Source organism: Sardina pilchardus, chromosome 6 (assembly GCF_963854185.1).
Source record: "Sardina pilchardus chromosome 6, fSarPil1.1, whole genome shotgun sequence".
NCBI lineage: Eukaryota > Metazoa > Chordata > Actinopteri > Clupeiformes > Clupeidae > Sardina > Sardina pilchardus.
Window position 1 is genome coordinate 4125669 of NC_084999.1, and position 22438 is coordinate 4148106.

A 22438-nucleotide genomic window follows, 5' to 3' on the forward strand; every position below is an offset into this window, starting at 1 on the left:
CAGAGCTGCGTCTCTCGAGCCAAAAGGATTTGCTGTGCCTGACTGGAGCGCTATGCTACTCTCTGCTGTGCCTGACTGGAGCGCTATGCTACTCTCTGCTGTGCCTGACTGGAGCGCTATGCTACTCTCTGCTGTGCCTGACTGGAGCGCTATGCTACTCTCTGCTGTGCCTGACTGGAGCGCTATGCTACTCTCTGCCTGCCGCGGCTTGGCTGCGCTAGCGGAGGTCATGGGGAGCGCCCATCTGCTCGTGCCTGGCAGAGATTAGCCGGCGCTGGGGGAACAGGTAGCCATCCTCCCACACCCCCTCCACCGCTATCTCCATCTGCAGCCTGGGCATCGCAATGCATGGCACTCAGACATTGTTGCACAGTCGGCTCTGACCACAGAGATTCAGCTCAGCCCATGTATTTCTTCTTGTGGGAATGTAGTGTATCAGTTATGGGCGAATCTCAGTAGGCTATTATGCATGTTAGGCTGTTTGTGGTATTTCTCATTTAGTTCAGTTATGAACACTTTTATGATGTGTAATGTCCCAGCAGAGACGGTTTATATAGCGAGACGATTCATAAGAGGGACATTTCCCTATTTAGGAGTCCGGGAACTGCGTGCTATTTGGTTCCATTGGCAAAGCCCTTTATGATTCACCTTAGTTACTAGACTAGATCGCACACTGCTTTTTATGCTGTTAACTATGTCTATATTATTGCTGTAAGCATTGGTGTGATAAAGATGTTCTGAAGGCGACTCGGGAATAAATTGTCACTCCTATCCCATCACGATCCCATGAAAATATTCCCGTCATCTTCCGTTTTCGTATCTGCCCCCACAAAAAAAAAAAATCCTGTCCTGCAAAATCCCGAGAGAAAGGCTCCCGAATCCTGCCCACTTCCATTTTGTTCCCCGTGTTGTCTGAAGTTATCAGACTCTGTTGCCCCCCCCCCCCCGTAGCATGTTTGGTTAATCATGGTTAAATCACTGACATGCATATTACCTGCAGGCCTATAGGTGATTTAATCCGCTGGAGCATTGAGAATAGCATGCATATTACCTGCAGGCCTATAGGTGATTCCATCCGGCTGGAGCATTGAGAATAGCATGCATACCTGTATTACCTGCAGGCCTAGGTGATTTCATCCGGCTGGAGCATTGAGAATAGCATGCATATTACCTGCAGGCCTAGGTGATTTCATCCGGCTGGAGCATTGAGAATAGCATGCATATTACCTGCAGGCCTAGGTGATTTCATCCGGCTGGAGCATTGAGAATAGCATGCATATTACCTGCAGGGGCCTAGGTGATTTCATCCGGCTGGAGCATTGAGAATAGCATGCATATTACCTGCATGCCTAGGTGATTTAATCCGGCTGGAGCATTGAGAATAGCATGCATATTACCTGCAGGCCTAGGTGATTCCATCCGGCTGGAGCATTGAGAATAGCCGGATGGCTGAAAGGTTTGCTCCTCTTGAATGAATTGTTCCTTTTGCAAAGACATTGTCTAGCCACCTTTTTCAGTGTGTGAGCCACCCCCATCCTCTTCTTACTGTAAACAGTTTGAAATCAAAGGCTGTGTGCCGCTTGTTGTGGGCTGTTTGTGGCAGGCGAGGCTATGCCACTTTAGCCCACTAGTGCCACTCTCCCTCCTGACACTTTTACCTGTAACTGCTTCTTTCCAGAATCCATTTTGCCGTGTAGTCGCAGATGCTGATTGTCTTTTGAACAGGGCAGCTGCTTTGTCTTGCTCTGATTTCGCTGCCAATCAACAACAAACCAGCCAACAAACGTATTGTCAGTTGTGGTTCTTTTGAGTGAGTTGCGGTTCTCTTTTCTAAAACGAAATGCCTCGCAATCTTTGGCCGCATCACCGCATTGCAGTTGTTTTTTAATTTAATCTCCAGCTCCGTCCCACTCCCACCTGCTCCCATTGAGTTCTATGCTCTATCCCATCCCTATCACCTTACCAACAGTGAAATCGACTCCCATACCGTGCGACTCCCACGGGAATACCATGACCCACAGGAGCCCCGAACAATTGTCACCCTCTAGTTATGATTGAGATTTCTCTTGTTCTGTATGTAAAATTGTCTCACACTTAGAGATGAATGGGTATAGCAAAGTAAACACCACCTAAGCTTTGAAGGAGATAGTGATTGTAGCACGGGTGCAGCTTGAACAATAACCATTACCAGAGAGAGAGAGTTGGTGTCGCCGCCACGCAACATGATCAAAAGTTCCAAAAAACCTGTGCTGATTGGTTGAATCGCAGGAGGTTGGGATGTATTTCTGGATGCAGGAGGGTGTAATCAATTAACTAGAAAAGCACTCAGAGAGTGCAGCTACCTCTGCCTGCATTGTTCTTCCTAGGTTGTCATACATTTGAACCTAAACTATTCAGATCGCCACCACGTGGCCATACCATGCCATTACACCACTAAGCTAAATACATAAACGCTGACGTAATCCCGACGGAATTACGGATCACTCCCAAAATGTAATCATTTCTTCCTTGGGTCATGTCCGACCTTCCCTGAAAATCTCATCGAAATCCATCCATTACTTTTTGAGTTATCTTGCCAACAAACAGACAAACAGACAGACAGACAGACAGACAGACAGACAGACAGACAGACAAACGCCAGCCGGTCCCCAATGAAAACATATACCTCCTTAGTTAATTGACTTCTGACAAAGAGATTGTCCGTTTGAAGTTCCAAAACTCCCATAACCCGGAAACTGGCATGGGGACTTTTCCCCACGGTCTCTAATGGAATTGCCGTCACTCTGTTTTCCCTACCGCTCTGACCATAGAGAACAGTACAACTGAACATGACTGAATCCAGTTGAGGCCCTACAGGTCTTGAAAAGTGCTTGAATAGGAGTTTATTCAGATCCAGCCCATTCAGCAGTCATTCTCTTAACAGAAAGAAAGTAACAAACATCAGATGCACACACGGGTGCTGGAACAGATTTGATCTCGTATTATTTATACAAACTAAGGATCTACATGCATGCTACAGTGTAGTCTGACTTTCTTTTCCCTACAGTACTCCGCCTCCATCCGTTTGATCCTCCTTCATTTACTCCGGCAAGATCTTGCCGAATCACCTCCATCCAGCCAGCAAACCGAGGGCGTTCCTGAGAGCGATTCAATTTAAGTTTCAGGCCTATCGTTATTGTTGTGTCCCTCATGGTTAACATACGTCGTCACAGAAATGTTAGTGATTGAACTCAAATGATTTCAAACTTAAGACAAGCGTCCACCAACCAGGAAATACACGTTTGCCAATGGATCAAGGCCAGACTCATCTGCAAAGAGAGTCATGGTCTCCAGGCTACATGCATGCTGTTCTCTTCGCTACAATATTATTTTAATTATTTTCATTCACTATTTCCTTAAATTGATATTTCACAGCATAGAACATTTGCACAAGAGTGTGTGTGTGTGTGTGTGTATGTGAGAGAGAGTTTATGCTGTGTGAAAGTGACATTTGCACAGGTGTTTTGTGTGTGTGTGTGTGTGTGTGTGTGTGTGTGTGTGTGTGTGTGTGTGTGTGTGTGTGTGTACATTGTGCTTTGTGTGATTCACTAATGCCCAGTTTAGAGGCAGGGTAAAGGCTGTTGCCGTTGACTGCATCAGCCCGAGGCAAGCACAGAAGAGAGGGAGTGATGGGGTCAGGTAGAGAGAGGGAGTGGTAGAGAGAGGGAGTGGAGAGAAAGAGAGAGGGGGGAAGAGAAAAGGAGAGAAAATGAAAGGTAATGGAGAAAAAAAGAGAGAAAGAAAGAGAGAGAGCGAGACGGGGAGGGGAGGGCAAGATGGGGGGGGCAGATGGGGGGTGAGAGAAAGACAGAGGGGAGGATGAGACTTGTGTCATTGGGTGGTCTTGCCCATTAGGCTTCAGTCTAGCACCTCCCTAGAGATGCAGAGGGGCACATCTGGAGATACTGGACACACACCTGCGCCTCTCTTAGATGTTAGAACAACGTGTGACAACAACAACAACAACAACAGCTTGTATGGAGCAAACAGGGTATTGCGCCAATGACTCCAGGGCTGGCGGGTGTGTTAGTTCCGATAGTGTAACAGTCCTTCAGTCAAGAGAGAACTCGCACAACAATGTTGCTGATGCAGATTTTGCACTGATGATGGTCTGAATGAGACCGAAAACATTTTGCACTGATGATGGTCTGAATGAGACCGAAAACATTTTGCACTTTGGTAGCACTTTGCACTTTGCACTTTGCACTTTGCATCACTGGTTGGATTACAATTTGCATCGGCAACATTGGTGTGCGAGTTCTCACTTGACATAAGAACAACAGCAACCACAACCCACAACAACAACAACAACAACAACAACAGCAACAGCAACACCTCTGCCTCTTGAATTGACTGTAGACTAGAACTGACACACACACACACACACACACACACACACAAACATACATAGCAAGGGTCAGAGTCTGGCCTGTGGTCATTTCCTGATCCCATCTCATATCTCTCTCTCCTGCCCACTTCTGGCCACTCTTTGCTGTCCAATCTGAATGAAGAGAAAAGTCCAAAGTTTACTTTCAAAAAACGAGTGACACAAATCTGTAAATTGCACAGCGGCAGCCAGTAATCTCTGTCACTGAAACCAGTTTTTCCATCCAATTTGAATTCATGGTTGGAATATTTATTAAGTAGAGTCCTTCAGGGAATAGCCTCACATGGCTGGCCTACTTTTGCTGCTTTGGTTCCCATTTCATATTCATATTCTGCAAGGCCCTGACTGCAGCTGTCAAGTCCCTGTTGACAGGATAGTGATGCTGTGAGGGGGCATTATTTGCTACGTTATGTAGCCAGAGTATGCTTCATTTGCTAAGGTAGCAGGATAGTGATGCTGTGAGGGGGCATCATTGCTACGTTATGTAGCCAGAGTATGCTTCATTTGCTAAGGTAGCATGCTGTGTGTGATGTCCATGTGATACAGTCATGGATTGTGTGATGACTGTTGATGTCCTTGACCTGCTGGAGTTCAGGGATGTTAAGCTTCACCTTTCCACATTACATTTGAATTGAGAGACTGAGAATAACCGCAGCCCTGTGACCACAGAGGCTCTGTATGAGCAGAGATGCTAACTGCACTAGCGCTCATAAGGCTAGCATAGCTAGATGCCTAAAAGCACATTGATGATGTGTGGGATATTTGTTTGCTTTTATCTACATGAATGTGAATGTATTTGCCTTCAGATTACTGACGCTTGCAGTGTTATGGTAATTACAGTATTTATCATTATATTTATAAGATGCCACTTTTTGTATGCCCCAACAAAACAGTGTGCATTTGCAGTACTGATAGTCTACCCACGTACAGTATGTCTTTACTAAGTTACAGTATACTGTAGCAACTGCTCAGTTTCTGCCCGCCTGCCTGCCTGCCTGTCCGTCTTTCTTTCTGTGCACCCACCTGCCAACGGAGCTGCTTTTAAATCAGCCTTTTTTTACAGACAGTATATCTGACAGGTCTTGTTGTCAATCGTCATTTCATATCTCTTCCAAAAATAGCTTCTCTCTCTTCTACCAGTGGTCCCAGCCCTCCCTCAGACTGTGGCCAGACATTTTATGCCTTCATCACAAGCGAAAGATAACAGTTCCCTCGTGACGTCAACACAGCTCCCCAAGGGCCCCTGGCAGAACAGAACGATCAATCAAACATGTGCACTGTGCTGCTTTGAAGCGTCCTTCTTCAGGTTGAGAGGAGGGGCAGAAAGAGAGGATGAAGAGAAGAGAAGGATGAGGAAGAGAGGATGAAGAGAAGTGAAGGATGAGGAAGAGAGGATTAGGTGCTGGGAGAAGAATAAGGAAGGCTCTAACATGATGAGCAGTGTGATGGCCTGTACAGACTACACGATTTCAGCCCAATTTTGCCACGATTGCGTCATAGCCAACAAATTTCCATTGTCATGTCCAAATATTCAAAGTCGGGAACGACATTCGAAGCAGAAAGTGTCTTGTAAAATTATATATTCAACGACTCATGATTTATTGTCAGCGACATTCCACGACGTTACGACCAAAAATCTAGCATGTCAGAATTTTTGGGGAATCTCCTATGACTCCACTGATTCCACTGATTTACCAGTGATTTACTGCTGAGAATATAAAGAAATATTTCACCTGAGCACAGAAGTAATATTCACGCATGAAATACAACCTAGACCAAATCATGATTTCATCATCAAAGCAAATTGAAATGTTTGTTTTGACTGAGAAAACAATTCTATCACCATCTGGTTGAGTGGCATTTGGGGTGGCCAATTGGATTCTGCTGCCCCGTGCCGTGCCACCCTCGCCCCCCCCCCGTCTGGCCACGCCCCAATGTGTGGGGACATGTCACTATGGGCTCTTCTCATTTGTCTTTTTATCTATCCTCCCTTCCTCGGTCCTCCGGTTCGTTCGCACTGATCTAGATAAAGTATGATGGGGCGGCAACAGTGGGATAGTTTATCCAGTGTTCTTTATAGATCAGTGGGAACGAGCCTGGAGGACCGAGGATCGAGGAACGAGGAGAGAAGAGAGAGGAGAGAGGTTGAGAAGGGGCCTATGTCTTACCAAGAATCGGGACTGTTGTTGGTCTTGTCGGTGAAGCACTGGTGGCCACAGGCCTTTGTAAAGATCTGCTCCTCGTTGTGCCTGTTAAACTTATATGTGACCCTGTAAAGCAGAACCAGTCGTTTCGGTAAAATTTATTAAATTAAGATATTGTGCTCACGTGAACGGCCATAAACTAAGCTTTCCAATGGTATGTATATCGAGGGTATTACACAAACTATCGCTAAGATAACCGCATCCAAAGTTGACATGGTTCTCCTGTCACGATATGTCAGAAGAGGAGAAATCCCCCTTTTAAGTGGCGCGTGCACAACGGGAATGACAGCAAATGTGTTGAATCTTCGCCAAGTTTAACAGTCAAAACGTATGTTTTTCCGTGAAATGCGTTCACGATATGAAACTGTAGACTGTGTACAGTCGAATTATGCGAAAACGTGAAATTCAACATTTTAACCCGGACGTTTGTTATTGTTGATTTTCTCAAAATAACGTTGTGCGCAAAACGACTGATTTCGCTATGAATGGTCACATATGTGTCTGTGTCTGGGGAGACATGTTTTACAAAGACTCTCTAACTGGATTGTAATAGCTCATGATACTGAATTAAAAATATTAGTTGCTCTGCCTGAAAACCTTAACTACGGATTTGTTTACATCACCACTGTTATAGCTTGGCCACTGAGAGGGTTTTATGGAGACAGTCAAGCTGAAGTACAAAATACATAATGGAGCACATGGGAGATGAGTTATGGATTGTAGAGAATTATTGTTTAGATAGACATTGTGGAAGAATTATTTTATAGAATGCTATTAAACTATTTGCAGATTGCTTTAGGAAAAATAACTTTTGTGAATTTATGGGATAAGACTTACGGCTGACTGAGTTTCATTGCCAGTGCTACACTTTCGGAATAGCAATTGGTGTGTGTGTGTGTGTGTGTGTGTGTGTGTGTGTGAGAGAGAGTGAAGGAGTGCTGGAGTGTGTGACTCCACCCCGCTGAGGTGATAATACAACTCAGCGACGTGTTTGTGTGTGTGTTTTTCTCCAGATACTGGCCAACGTCATCATCTTCATCTGCGGCAACCTGGCAGGGGCCTACCACAAACACCTGATGGAGCTGGCTCTCAAGCAGACCTACCAGGACACCTGCAACTGCATCAAGTCTCCCATCAAGCTGGAGTTTGAGAAGCGACAGCAGGTGGGAGTGGGTTCATCTCAAGGCCCCTCATTTATCCGGGACACCTCTGAGAGCTCTTTGAGAACCTTTTCACATTTGCACTTAAAAGTACATCTCGCGGGGGAGCCGTAGCACAGTCAGAGGTGGTGTTGTTTTTCTACTGTACCTCATATGGTTCTTGTGCCCACAGGGGCATAGGTTAAAGGTCATTTCCCAGAATCCTCTTCTCTCTGCCACTCATTTCAACTCTTCACGATCCTAGAAGTATAACCACCGGTGTAATAATAATGAGAGAAAAATGCATCTGGGACGATCTGACCACAAGTGGACAGTGTTACATATAAGTGCAAATGACCGCTGAGATGTATGGTGACATGATCACTCAAGCCACTTCCAGAGTTGGCCCGGGAAGCATCTGACTGCAGTACATGTCTTATGAATATGAATTGTGATGCATCCTGACAATGAGAGTTGTAATGAATGTGACAGTTACAACTGACACTTAACTGACAGTTACAGTCGGCAGTTGTCCACTTATGATGAAATTGCCCAAGATGCTTTTGTGCCCACTTGGCGTATTTTCTTTGCAATGTGTGCATAAATAATAATATGCCGTGGTATGCACTAACAGGCTGCAGTTAGGTAAAACCGCAGACTGCCTGTCGCAGCAGCTAAAAATGGCAACTTGTGCTTTTCCGTATCATGCATATGCATTCATTTATTTTATACATACCATGTTTTAGGATGCGAAAAGAGTCAAGAGTCGGGCGGTAAATTTTTGGTAATTCTTACATCTAGGCCTCAGTGTCCCGTAGACTTCTGACTCCTGAATAATCTCCATAGTGACAGGAATTGCATGAGGACTGCGGTGACGTTCCAACGAAACCATGCCCTGGATGCAGAGGCAGACGCATTAGTAGTCGCTGGGTTTCTCTAGTCCCACGGGATGCTGTTAGGGGTCAAATACAGTCAACGGCAGCTCCGTCGACAAAGCTTTATGGTGGTCGCCACAGGCATCTGTAACAGAGCTGAGGGAATAATAAGAGCGACCTAGTGATCCCGACACACACACACACACGCACGCATCCTTCTGACCCCTGTCCTTATAAAACACCCGACACACTTAGCGGTCGCAGGTGTGTTTGGCCCGACATGGCTGTTAGCCGCAGTTAATGTAATAATTGGGCTATTCCGATAGTTAGCAGCAGCTCTCATTATTTTTAATGAGCAGAAAAGCGTGTGGCCTGACAGAGAGAGCGAGCGCCTAAATCCGTCAGTCACCTCGCCGTGAGGCTCATCACCGGCCCTGAGTGCCTCTCTGGCTCACTCCTCCAAACTTAATTAAATCAATCTGAGACTCCTCAGAATGGGCTGCTCGTGAGCATCAAGTGGCCCTGTTTTCCTTCCTCTCAGAAAATCAGATCTCCCCCACCCCCTACCCCCCCCCCGCCGCTGTCTAATGTGTCACGATGCATGAGACCCCGGCGCGCTGATTTTGATCCAAGTCAAGCCCCCTCCCCGCGGCTCCTGTGACGCAGGCGACAGCGTCAACACAATGGCGTATTCATTAGAGGAGCGGAAGCAGGCCCAGCTGTGGCCCAGGTCTGGCGCAGATGTGGCCACCGCGTAGAGAGCCATCACTGACTGACAGGTCATTACTTACTCTCCCCTTGAACAGCACGGAGCCCTTCGGCTGGGCGAGACCCCCCAACATCCCTTGAGTAAATGGGACAGAGTGACTATCATCACACAGACAAGTGAACGACATGAACAAATAAAAGATGGGAAATCTCATCTGGCCAATGGGCTGTCATCATCCCGTATTGTAATTATGCAAATAAGCGGCACTTTGTGACAGGGGGAGTGCGCTGGATATTGTTGCAATAGATTAATGTTGTCAACCAATGTGCCATAAAAGAGATTATTTTCACATGGAGGAGGCTTTGGATGGCATGGAAGGGGAGTGAAGAGCATAATTCCATTTTCAGTGATGAGTCAGTCTTGTGTATGTGCTCATCCGATCTCAGCATCATTGTGTGTGTGTGTGTGTGTGTGTGTGTGTGTGTGTGTGTGTGTGTGTGTGTGTGTGTGTGTGTGTGTCGCTTATCTAGAGCCTGAAATGTTGGTTCTCAGCTGGAACCGAAAAAAGATGTTTTTGTACACACTGGAGTGACAGTGCAGAACGCTCCAGTAAAGTAAAGAACAGGATCCGCCATTTTGCTACCACTGCTTACAGTGCTTCCATTCTTTTGCCCTTTTAGTGGTTTAATAGAACAGCTGCTTCACACTCTGGTGCTCAGCTCCTACACAGAGCAGAGATAGCCAATGTTAACCAATGTCAAAGCCCATACGCCAAGTTAAATTTGTAATTATGATTAACACAAAATATATAGGGGAAATGCATGTTTGACAAGTCGATGTATTGTTTTGAATGTTTGTCGATACCTAAAGGCAGAAAATAAGATGAAAAAGTGTTTATACATGTTAATACATGTCCTTGCCTATTTTAAGTGGGTATACTGACATAGTGATGCTTTTTAAGAGGGTATACTGCGTAGTCTTGCGTGTCATATATACTGCACCACTTGTGTGCCCCCCCCCACCCCCGATGGGACCTTTATGAGTGTAATCCATGGTGCTCTCTGTGTCGTCCCCCCCCCGTCCCCCCCCCATGGGACCTTCATGAGTGTACAGTAATCCATGGTGCTCTCTGTCCCCCCCCCCCCCTATGGGACCTTCATGAGTGTACAGTAAAGTCCCTTTCCCACATAACTTCTAGAAGTTACCCGGACATATTTACCCGGGTATGGCCAGAGCCCGTCCCTTATTAGACATTCTCTGGTATGGCACGACACGGACGTTTCCCACATGAGCTTTATGTCTGAGTGAGATACGGGTAATTGTGTTCACACTAGACCCGAGTAGGAGCCGCGAGGGGTGGGGCAATGTCAGCACTTGCAGGGGGAGAGAGATGACGCTAAATAAATGCGTTGTTCTGCTGTGTTGCCTGGATGATGCGAACTTACATCAGATCCAAAACATCATGAAACAGAAGTAGTTAGCTCGCTAGTCAGCGGGAGCTAGCATAGAGGGAAAAATAGCTAACGCCAGGACCACAGTATAAACAAAGCTCTACTTCAACCCTCTCTGGTATAAACATCCAACACAACAACTTAATAGAAAATAATGACACTCCTGGAAAATATATAAACAGCACACAGAGGTCTGAGGCTCCTTCCCAACTCCTACAAAAAGCAACAATGCTAAATAACAGCAACGTTAACTATTAGCTGTTGATTGCTAACCCCTGTAATAAACAGCTAGTTGCATGCTAATCGAGAACACTTCAAGCTATTCACGTTTGCAAGGATAATCCTGCCTGTCCCGCAACAAACACAACAACGTGATTGCAGTTTAAATTTTTATTGTACGTACTCAACAAAATGTCACTGTTTTCTGTACTCAGGTGTTCTCGTCTGTGTTCATACTCGTAGGGCAATGTTATGTTTATCGTTACCATGGCAATTTGTACTTTCTGCCTCGTGCTGCTGCAAGCAGGCTGCAAGGGCGCATTTCTATACGTCATCGGTACGCCCCCCATCTCTACCCAGAACTGTGCCGGCTGCGTTCCCACCTAAGCGCACCCGGGTAACATCTAGAAGTAGTACTAGGGGGCTAGTAGGGTGAGTTCCGGGTAAGAAAATACCCGAGTTTTGCGTTCCCACATACAGCCACCCGTTTGATATCCGTTTGACATCCGGATGTCTCGCTCATGTGGGAAAGGGACTTAATTCATGGTGCTCTCTGTGTCGTCGTCCCCCCCCCCCCCCCCCCCCCTATGGGACCTTCATGAGTGTACAGTAATCCATGGTGCTCTCTGTGTCGTCCCCCCCCCCCCCTATGGGACCTTCATGAGTGTACAGTAATCCATGGTGCTCTCTATGGGACCTTCATGAGTGTACAGTAATCCATGGTGCTCTCTGTGTCCTCAGGAGCGGCTGCTGCTGTCCCTGCTGCCGGCCCACATTGCTCGCGTGATGAAGGCGGAGATCATCCAGAGGCTCCAGGGCCCCAACTTTGGCCAGGTGGAGAACACCAACAACTTCCACAACCTCTACGTGCAGAGACACATTAATGTCAGGTGAGTGTGGGCCTCCCAAGAAGCTTACTGTAGTGTCCTCATTGCTAACGTCTGCGCTGTCGCCGTAGTACTTGGTTGTCTTAAGCCATTGGCTCTTTGTATGATGTATTACGTATGATACATCGCAATGCTACATTTCAGGTTTTATTTGCAATAATAGAATAAACATTGACATTGATATAAGAATAAAAGTGTAATGATGCATGTTAAAGTTTACAATTTGTTCATGTTTAGTGACACTTAATGTTAACTAATACATTGCTGTGTAGATGCTTGCACTGATATACTGAATGCCTCCTCAATGTAATGCCAGTGGCCTACTGACTTACAACCTTTTTTTTATTATTACCATATTATTATTCCCTATGTATCCCTATGTGTTAGGTAAGTTTGAGTCAGGCCATAGGGTGTGGAGAAATATAGACATTTTGATAGATTTTAACAGTTTTTTTTATCATGTCAGGATTTATCAACCTATGATCCAAACCATAAGAAGGACTTTTATAGATTTTCTCGATCAATGCTCAGAAGTGTGTTTCATCATTAAAATATTCTTCGATGATACATTATTGATTTTTCTTATTCAGCACCTGTGTCTAGCCACTGATAGAAATAAGATTGCCTTTCAGCTGTTCGATCGTTTCTGTGTCGGGGAGGTTGCTTCAATAAACCACCCAGGGAATGAAGATAAGGTGGATAGAGGAATAAACAGATATCATGAGAGTAGTCTGTTTCACAGTATGATACATGCAAATGAATATCAGTTAAGTGTCTGTGTGAGAGGGTGTTGTAAGCATTTCAATAAGTGTCTGTGTGAAAGTGGGCTACTTGAGGTTGGCTCACCAGGCAGTTCTTTGTCTCAAGATTCCTGACTCATTTTGACCACAAGATTGACAGAGGCGCTGAAGGCAAGTGAAACCCTTGAAAGAGCTCGGCAAAGAGAGAGAACGCTCGAATCTTGAAAGTGCACACAGTCTGGCAGACAAGTTTGCAGACAGAGTGAAAAAGGAGAGAGAGAGAGGGAGAGAGAGAGAGAGAGAGAGTGAGAGTGAGAGAGAGAGGAGAGAGTGAAAGGCATACAGGTGCTTGTTTATATGACCACATGAGAGAGAGGGAGAGAGAGAGAGAGAGAGAGTGAGTGAGTGAGTGAGAGAGAGGAGAGAGTGAAAGGCATACAGGTGCTTGTTTATATGACCACATGAGAGAGAGGGAGAGAGAGAGAGAGAGAGAGTGAGTGAGTGAGTGAGAGAGAGGAGAGAGTGAAAGGCATACAGGTGCTTGTTTATATGACCACATGAGTCTGACCCCATAGGTGATATGCATCACTGTTACTATTGCCTTTTATCTCTGTTTTCTCTCCCTACTCCAGCTCAGTATTCTATTCATTATATGCATATAGTGCAATAGGCGCATATTGTCCTAATTACCATATTACCATTTCACAGAGAAGACTACAAGTTAGAAGACTAGTACTACAGCTGAGTAACAGATTAATGTGATTATTAAGTAGTCACCTTTCATCACTCCTCAGTAATAGATACACATTTTTGGACTGTTTCCAGTTAGCTTTGAGACCAGAGAGTTTGTTCTGCCATCCCTCCCACCTTCCCAGTCAATCCGATTTCCCAATCATCAAAAATCATCAAAAATCATCAGACAGAGGAGGATAGTTGGCACCACTATATGCAGCCAATGACTGCACCAGTGTCTGTATTAAATTATGCATTTTTCAATCCTTGGTTTACAAGAAAGATGTGTTTGCTGTTCTTCTAAAAAGATTCGAAAACACCCCTTGGTAACCATGAGTGTACTACCGTGGGTCCAAAGCTATTCTCAATTGATTTTCAACACTACGTTTGTGTGTGTGTGTGTGTGTGTGTGTGTGTGTGTGTGTGTGTGTGTGTGCCTGTCTGTCTAAATTCACAGCATCCTCTATGCTGATATCGTTGGCTTCACCCGCCTGGCCACTGATTGTTCACCAGGGGAACTGGTACATATGCTGAACGAACTGTTTGGGAAATTTGACCAAATCGCTAAGGTATGTACTAGTTATGGGACCAACTTGCACAGTTTATCTTTTGTGTGTGTGTGTGTGTGTGTGTGTGTGTGTGTGTGTGTGTGTGTGTGTGTGTGTGCATGTGTGTGTGCATGCGTACATGCAAATAAATTGGTTGTCATAGGGTCCAGACTTATCTTTGTAAGTACACGTGGAACAGAAGCGGAACAGAACAGTGTTTCTCCTGAACACTGCTGAACAAAAGAGATGGATCAAGATCCTAAGATTGCATGGGGCTCTTACATGAAATGAAATGTCTTCACTGGAACAGGATCAATTACAACAGCAATGAATGCATTTTCCCCAGTTTGCATCAAGTAGAAAAAGAGCCTGAGGCTAAGGACTGCAGAAGGAGTGAGCAGTGGGGCTGCGTTTGTCAGATGTAGTGTGTGTTTTATTTTGGACTGGATTCAGGGCACACACACCACTGTGGCTGTTAGTGCTCAGGGTTATATTATGTGAAAAAGACCAATTAAGGTTTTACACCACACCTATATTTAATGGAAAGCCATAGCAGAAAGCTGTAGTTACTGTACAGTATGGGCTTTGCTGTTCAGGGATTCCTCTAAACCCAGGCTATAAATCTGGTTTCATTTTCCTCCACTTTTCACATTGCTCTCTGAAATCGATTAAGAAAACACACAAGTGCAAATATCAAATGCCTGAGGTGTTGAGTGGATATGCACGTTGTTGTTGTTTTTTTCCAGTTAAGTCTGAAGTGTGCTCGGAGTAGATATATCAGACAGAATGCATCCCAGCTTTATTAACTACTTCCAGAGGCATCTCCTGTCCACTACCACTGCTAACAGCTACAATATCAACACACTTTATGCTTCAGTATGCACTTCTACAGCTGAGGCATCAAAGAGCTGTAGCTTATTGCTTTCCATTAGTGTACTATAATGCAGTCAGCTAAAGCCATTAGTGTACTATAATGCAGTCAGCTGAAGTTGTATGAATTTACCATGGAAGAGTTTGTGATTATTTCATTCTAATGCACTTGATGAGTTTTGTTCCAAAATGCTGTATCGCCATTTTTAAAACAACAATAATTATCATGTCATTTATCAATACAATTGCAACTGTGTTGTTTTGATTGAGTAAAGATGAATCAAATAGCAATAATGAAATTACAGTTCCGCTGAATTTACCTGGAAAACAAAATGGAAAAGAATGACTTATGAAAATGAATTATAATCGAGGCATGCTGCTTTCATTCAGTGTCTCCTACAGTAGGTTTAGCTGCACTATGCAGAGGTGTTAAAACACACACACACACACACACACACACACACACACACACACACACACACACACACAGCTGGCATGACCTGGTGTGTGATGTGTGTGCATTTCAGGAGAATGACTGCATGAGGATCAAGATCCTGGGGGACTGTTACTACTGTGTGTCGGGGCTGCCAGAGTCTCTACCTGACCATGCCAAGAACTGTGTGAAGATGGGACTCGACATGTGTGAGGCCATCAAGTAAGCCCCTCGTCTTTATGCCAATAGGAAAAAATTAAATGAAAATTATTACATATAAGACTGCTACTGTACCTTTTCCAGTGCTTAACATTTTCAGAAATGCATAATAAATGTAACTAAATCATATCACTACATAGTAGACTTGGCTGAATCCCATTCCTCTGTGTTACCCCTTCCCTTTAGTTTTGTGTGTTCACGTTGCTGGCTCCAAAAAAAGCAAGCCTCCATGGTCTAAGTACTCACATGGTGTTGCCTGGAGATTGACTATTATAACGGACAATGTGCTTGATGTGGCATACTGAGATTGAGCACATTTCCCTGTGAGGTGAATTCTGGGTTGGCGTTACTATAGCGATCCAAAACAGGCCTTTTTTTTGTGATGGACAACACCAGTAACACTGGAGGGTGTAAAGAAAGTAGCGGTTGTCCAAGGCTACGAATGAAGTCGGGACGCTGTGCAGTTATATCATATATTGACAGCATATGGGATTTAGACATTTCCTGAATACACAGCACAGTGGTTTGAGGAGGAGGCATAATACACATAATGCCTGTGCTTTTGTGAAGAGTCCAGCAGTGTGTTGAAGCTGTGCGATACAGGTGAAGGTCCAGGCTGTGGAGGGGGTCAGGTGTGATGAGGAATCTGTGGGTCGGTACCCAGCTGCACAGACAGAATGAAAGGGAAGGTGCTAGCCAGTGTCTTCTCCGTTGGAAGCTGTATTTCTCCTCTCCTACACTCCTGCCTTTGTCCACTCTATTCAAGCCCAAAGCCCTTGCTTACTTCCGCAACCTCCAAAACATCGTGTCGCATAATAGCCTGAAGTATCTTTTTAGAATGTAATTGTTGAGGAATAACCTCTCCAGGCAGGCAGCCCTCTCAGCATATCAGAGGGGCTCAGCACAGGCTCAGCACAGCGCTGGGCAGGGTGTTGATGGAGCGTCACACACACACACACACACACACACACACACACACACACACACACACAGGCAGGCTACGCATTATTTAGCGCTGCTTATCGCCGCTGTCCTGGGTCGCCGGGCCCAGCCTGTGACGCTCCGCGGGGCGCGACAGGGATAGATGTCCCCTCTGCAGCAGCACTAAGGGCCTCTGCTGCCCGGCACACACACACACACACACACACACACACACACACACACACACACACACACACACACAGACACACACACACACACACACACACACACACACACACACACACACACACACACACACACACACAGACACACACACACACACACACACACACACACACACACACACAGACACACACACACACACACACACACACACACACACACACACACACACACACAGACACACACACACACACACACACACACACACACACACACACACACACACACACACACACACACACAGCTCTGGAATACCAATGGGACTCTGAATCAGCACCCAGCAGCACGCCCTCCACAGCTATCAATGCAGCAGCGCTGCCGGCCCTGGAATACCAAAGTAGCACCGCATCAGTGTATCCTGCTCCTCCACACACACACACACACACACACACACACACACACACACACACACACACACACAGGCACCGCGTGGCTGCAGGGAACGTGCCCGGGATCGGACATGAATTCACACCAGACGTGTTGCTGAAGGCCAGCAGCTAAGAGGACCTATACTGTTTAGGAATTCCAGATTGGGATATTACATGTAGATTAGATTATATTGGATTAGAATCAACTTTATTGTCATTGTACAGATAAAAAGTCAATGAAGCACATTTAACATGTGATCAGAAGTGCAAAAATACAATATAATTTACAGATAAGTGCAGGAAAAGTACTCCGACAACATACAAATATTGTATGGGTATGTGGACAAGGCTACTGATGCACGGGGACATACATTGACAGTCCAGACGATCTTGTTGCTGAGAAGCACGTTATTAGCTGTGCCATATCAAGGCCAGATTAGGCTCTGAGTCGGTGCTAATCACAGGCAATGCTAGACACAGATTCTGAGTGGCACTGCTGTTCCATTAGTGTGTCTCATTACACCCAGACTGTTCTGGAAGCTAGAGCTGCTGCCTGGGAATACGAGATTGGTTGCCGCTGCAGTCTCGCTGGATAGCGTGTTTGGCAACACGAATGAGAGGCAGTGCTGAGAAACAGTCTCTGAAGTGTGTATCCTACATAATTAATGGTTATTTTTGCACTGCCAGACATCCATTACAAACCACCGCTCTTGTTTGACAGCCAAGTTGTCCTGCAGAGTTTCTGAAAGAGTTGCTCTGTGTGTATAATCTTCTGTATGATGATTTAATCTGTGGTCGAGTCCTGGCCCAAGCCCAAGCCCAGACACGCAGGGCCAACACAGTAGTCTAGACTTGGAGCAGAGAGAGGTTGGTGTAGTGGCCTGCTGCTACTCCACAGCTGTGTCATCATGCAGCTGTTTGTCTCCTCATGGCTCGTGACTACTAGCCTAATTGCTGAGGGCCGGCAGGAGCTGTGTTTTATAGTATGCTTGCTTTGTTCTCCAGTGTCATGACCAGAATTCGTTAGGAAAGCAGAAAAAGCAACGAAAAAATGGTCTTTTGGTGCAATTTTCTTGTCTGCGTCTATAATTGAAAAGGCATATCTCAACGACAAATTAGGCTATCTGGTTGAAAATTGCATAGGGGACTGTTTGGACAAAGTTGATATGGAATAACCCTCACTTGTGATGATGATGGAACTGAAATATCTAGGATAATGATGTGACAGAACTGATCTATCTTTGATGATGTGACGGTGCTGACATATACTGTAGTATATTAAATAATGTTTTGCTGCACTTTACTTGCTTCATTCACCAGCATCAAGACCTAAGAATCCCTTTACAAAATGCCAATGGAGCTAACAATCAATGGACAAATGGGCTGTAATACAAAATAATTGCCCCGAGCTAATTAGCAACTGCAAACACGACTAGAAAATAAAGATTCACTAATAAGTAGATCATAGTAGCCTAGATCTACATGACTAGAAAATAAAGCTTCACTGATAAGTAAATTATAGTAGAACTACATGTGATTGAACACCGTCCAGTATACATGCACGGCCTCTTAATTATCACTGTATGTCGTTATGTCACTGTGAACCTCTTTGTCTCTCTGTCAGGAAGGTGCGGGATGCCACGGGGGTGGACATTAACATGCGTGTGGGCGTCCACTCAGGAAACGTTCTCTGTGGCGTCATTGGCCTGCAGAAGTGGCAGTATGACGTCTGGTCACATGATGTGACACTGGCCAATCACATGGAGGCTGGAGGTGTACCTGGGTAAATGATCTCCATGATGTTTTGGCTAATGGTGGCTCTCTTCATACTCTATACATCACCCTTACGTCTGAAGGCCACACTGAACATTTACATTTATTGATGTAGCAGACACTTCTCATTCCAAAGCACACCGTGCCATGTGACATACATTACATACCGTATGTCAATTCTGTTACAAGCGACTACGCTGTCCTCGGAGGAACTTGGGGTTAAGCACCTTGCTGAAGGCCACAGCTGTCGAGGTCTACTGCATGCTAGCCCAGCTCCTTAATCACTACGCTACCACCGCCCTACACACACACACACACACACACACACACACACACACACACACACACTACTGCATGCTAGCCCAGCTCCTTAATCACTACGCTACCACCGCCCTACACACACACACACACACAAACACACACACACACACACACACACACACACACACACTACTGCATGCTAGCCCAGCTCCCTAACCACTATGCTACCACCGCCCTACACACACACACACACACACACACACACATACACACACACACACACTACTGCATGCTAGCCCAGCTCCCTAACCATTACGCTACCACCAGCCTACACACACACACACACACACACACACACACACACACACACACACTACTGCATGCTAGCCCAGCTCCCTAACCACTACGCTACCACCACCCTACACACACACACACACACACACACACACACACACACTACTGCATGCTAGCCCAGCTCCCTAACCACTACGCTACCACCGCCCTACACACACACACACACACACTACTGCATGCTAGCCCAGCTCCTTAACCACTACGCTACCAGCACCCTCAGAACATGGAACAGTTGTCGAACATTTGCAAAGTGTTTTGCATGCAACAGTACACTTTCACTTTAATCAATCAAAACTGACTACACTCGATGTGAGGGGTGGTGCATATGTGGTGTCGACTTTTGAAAAATAGACCAGTCTTCTATTGTCATATCTATGATGATGATGTGATGGTAGTGATGTATCTCATATGATGGTACTGATGGTGACGGTGCTGATGTATATGTGATGGTGTGACAGTACTGGCTTATTCCAAGTTGATCTGACGATGCTCAATTATCTGTGATAATGATACAAGGATACAAGGATGTGTATTTGTCACATGCATATGATTACTAATGTAATGAATGCAATGAAATTCAGAATTGATGTGGCGGTACTGATGTGTCTGTGATGGTGATGTGACGATTCTGACGAATGATAGGATGGTGCTTACATGTGTGTACAGGCGGGTCCACATCACCTCCGTCACGCTGGAGCACTTGAACGGAGCGTACAAGGTGGAACCAGGAGAAGGGCAGGAGAGAGAGCCTTACCTGAAGGAACACAGCATCATTACCTACCTTGTCATCAATCCAAAGGTACATAACCGTCTCCTCAGAGAGATCACTGGAGGATTTTACTCAGAGCGTAGTGGATTCATCACTGAGTCTATATAGTCAGTTATAGACCATTAATAATCAGTGTATAACAGCATGCTAACATACTGTGTGCACATAACCTGAGTTGTGCACTTTGCCAGTTTCCGGGTTATGGGAGTTTTGGAACTATTAACAGCCAATCTCTTGGTCGGTACAGTAGTCAATGAGTTAGGCTAATTGATTATACTTTCCAGCATCCAGAAATACATCCCACCCTCCTGCGATTCAGCCATTCAGCGCAGGTTTTCTGGAACTTTTGATCGTGTGGCGGCAACATCAAAGAGTGTTGCAACTCTCTCTTTCTATGGCTCTGGTTGTTAGTAACAAGCACATGATATGAAACACTAGTGTGTTTACAATTGAACAAGGACATTATAATTAAGATATGATAGACTTCTGTTTATAGTTTGATAGTTTAACAAGTTTGATAGTTTAGTCAAATACATTGATAAATGGATGTAATTTAGTGCCAGTCAGTCTCTCATGTGGAACAGTCGTCTGTAAGTAAAAGCAATTGAAGCGGTTGATATTTTTTGCTAATTAGTCTGTACCTGCAGGTGTTCAGTGTGACCTGCTGATGTAACTGATTAATGAGAGAAAACATAAAAATGTCAATGTTTAATTAATCAACAAGCAGCTTTTTAAAAGAAAAACCCCACTCTGCTCTGATGTGTACTTTTTTTTACAACTGTCCTTGAAATAAATATTGTCCTAAAATGTCTTAGGTTTTTGCTGCAGATGATGTTCTACTCCTTCACTTCTTAGAATTGCAGAGTAAAAAGGAACATGCTGCTTCTAGAATGTTTCCATCGTTTAAATGAATGAAATGCATCATTGAGAACGTTCTGTAATGGCTCCTCCCCCTTGCAGGTTGAGAGGCGGAGCCCACAGCACCACTACAGGACCCGGACCACTCTGGAAGGGGCCAAGATGCGGGCGTCGGTCCGGATGACCCGCTACCTCGAGTCCTGGGGCGCCGCCAAGCCCTTTGCCAACCTCCACCACCGGGACAGTATGACCAATGAGAATGGCAAGATCAACACTGCCGTGAGTGCTGTTATGCTCACCTTACCTGGTCTTGTGTTGCTGTTTGCTACACGAGGAGAATAGCCCATTTAACTACTTTATACTATTATGTGTATATTGTTAATAACCATGTTATCAACTAACTATTGATTATGTTTCTACTGTTAATAATCATATTATAAACTAATGATACTCTAATGTCACTTATTGCATATTCTTACATAGGTTTTGGGTACATCACTGGCTAAAGTGAACCGGATTCTTATCGGCACAGGCCCAGATCTGGCCCTGATGTGGCATGTAGTCTATCCAGTGCCATCTGTCCCCCTGGAGCTGTTTCATAAGCGGCTTTTCATCAGGGCCTGTTTGCCATGGTTTCCCATGATGCTTCTGAGGAAGCTCTGTCCTTTCATTTCATCATCAAAAGAGCCATTTTTATTAAACAGTAAACAGTTCTTGGGCAGCCTTGTAGCTAGTCTGTGCTCGCAATTCAGTTTCATCCTGCCTCATCAGTAGCCTTGTCTTGTTTCCCCACTTGTCATGGAACCCTTTCTCTCTTCCCTTTATCCAGGATGTGCCAATGGGACAGTACCATTTCCGCAGGCGGACAGAGAGGTACCAATGTGCTTACGACCTCTCCCTGCTTTTCTGTGTCACAACAAAATGTTTCTGCCAATCACATTCACTGCTGCTGCAGTCCTGAGAAAGCCTCTTTTTTTTTAGAGTATAGCCTTGTGCAGGATTTTGCACATATGTTAGTGTGGCAGTGTACTGTCAGTTGTATTCATATCCAGCTCTTGCCCACGTGAAGTAAAATGCTGGGATGCATAGCCATGGAACACAAGATACCTTAATTAAACTTGCATATGCTTTGGAGAGCTAGCGCTGTCTTTAAAGGAAGTTGCCATGGTATTTCTTTATTAATAGTACTGAAGACTATATTGTTGATGTGTTGCTGTGGAGTTGAGTTGGGAGAAAATATATTGCAGGCTAAATGTAATTAGAAATGCACAATATGCTCAGAGACTTTAACAGGGTTTTACCCGTTTTTTTTTTTTTTTTTAATCAGAACAAAGTCACAGAAGAGGCGCTTTGAAGAGGAATTTAATGAGAGAATGATTCGCACATTTGATGGAATCAATTCACAGAAGTAAGTTCTATTCCTTTTACGCAAGTATAAA

The 22438-nt window shown here is 45.0% G+C and overlaps 1 protein-coding gene across 1 annotated transcript in view; it reads left to right on the top strand.

Annotated features, from left to right (window-relative positions):
* Positions 1 to 22438, top strand: part of adcy2a (adenylate cyclase 2a) — an 80149-nt gene that overhangs the window by 38370 nt on the left and 19341 nt on the right. Inside the window, exons 6-14 of the mRNA XM_062537913.1 lie at positions 7644 to 7793; positions 11765 to 11913; positions 13840 to 13951; positions 15328 to 15455; positions 18609 to 18767; positions 20039 to 20171; positions 21102 to 21278; positions 21829 to 21872; positions 22327 to 22407. Coding sequence (XP_062393897.1) covers positions 7644 to 7793; positions 11765 to 11913; positions 13840 to 13951; positions 15328 to 15455; positions 18609 to 18767; positions 20039 to 20171; positions 21102 to 21278; positions 21829 to 21872; positions 22327 to 22407 — 1133 coding nt within the window. The remainder of the gene's footprint in view (positions 1 to 7643; positions 7794 to 11764; positions 11914 to 13839; positions 13952 to 15327; positions 15456 to 18608; positions 18768 to 20038; positions 20172 to 21101; positions 21279 to 21828; positions 21873 to 22326; positions 22408 to 22438) is intronic.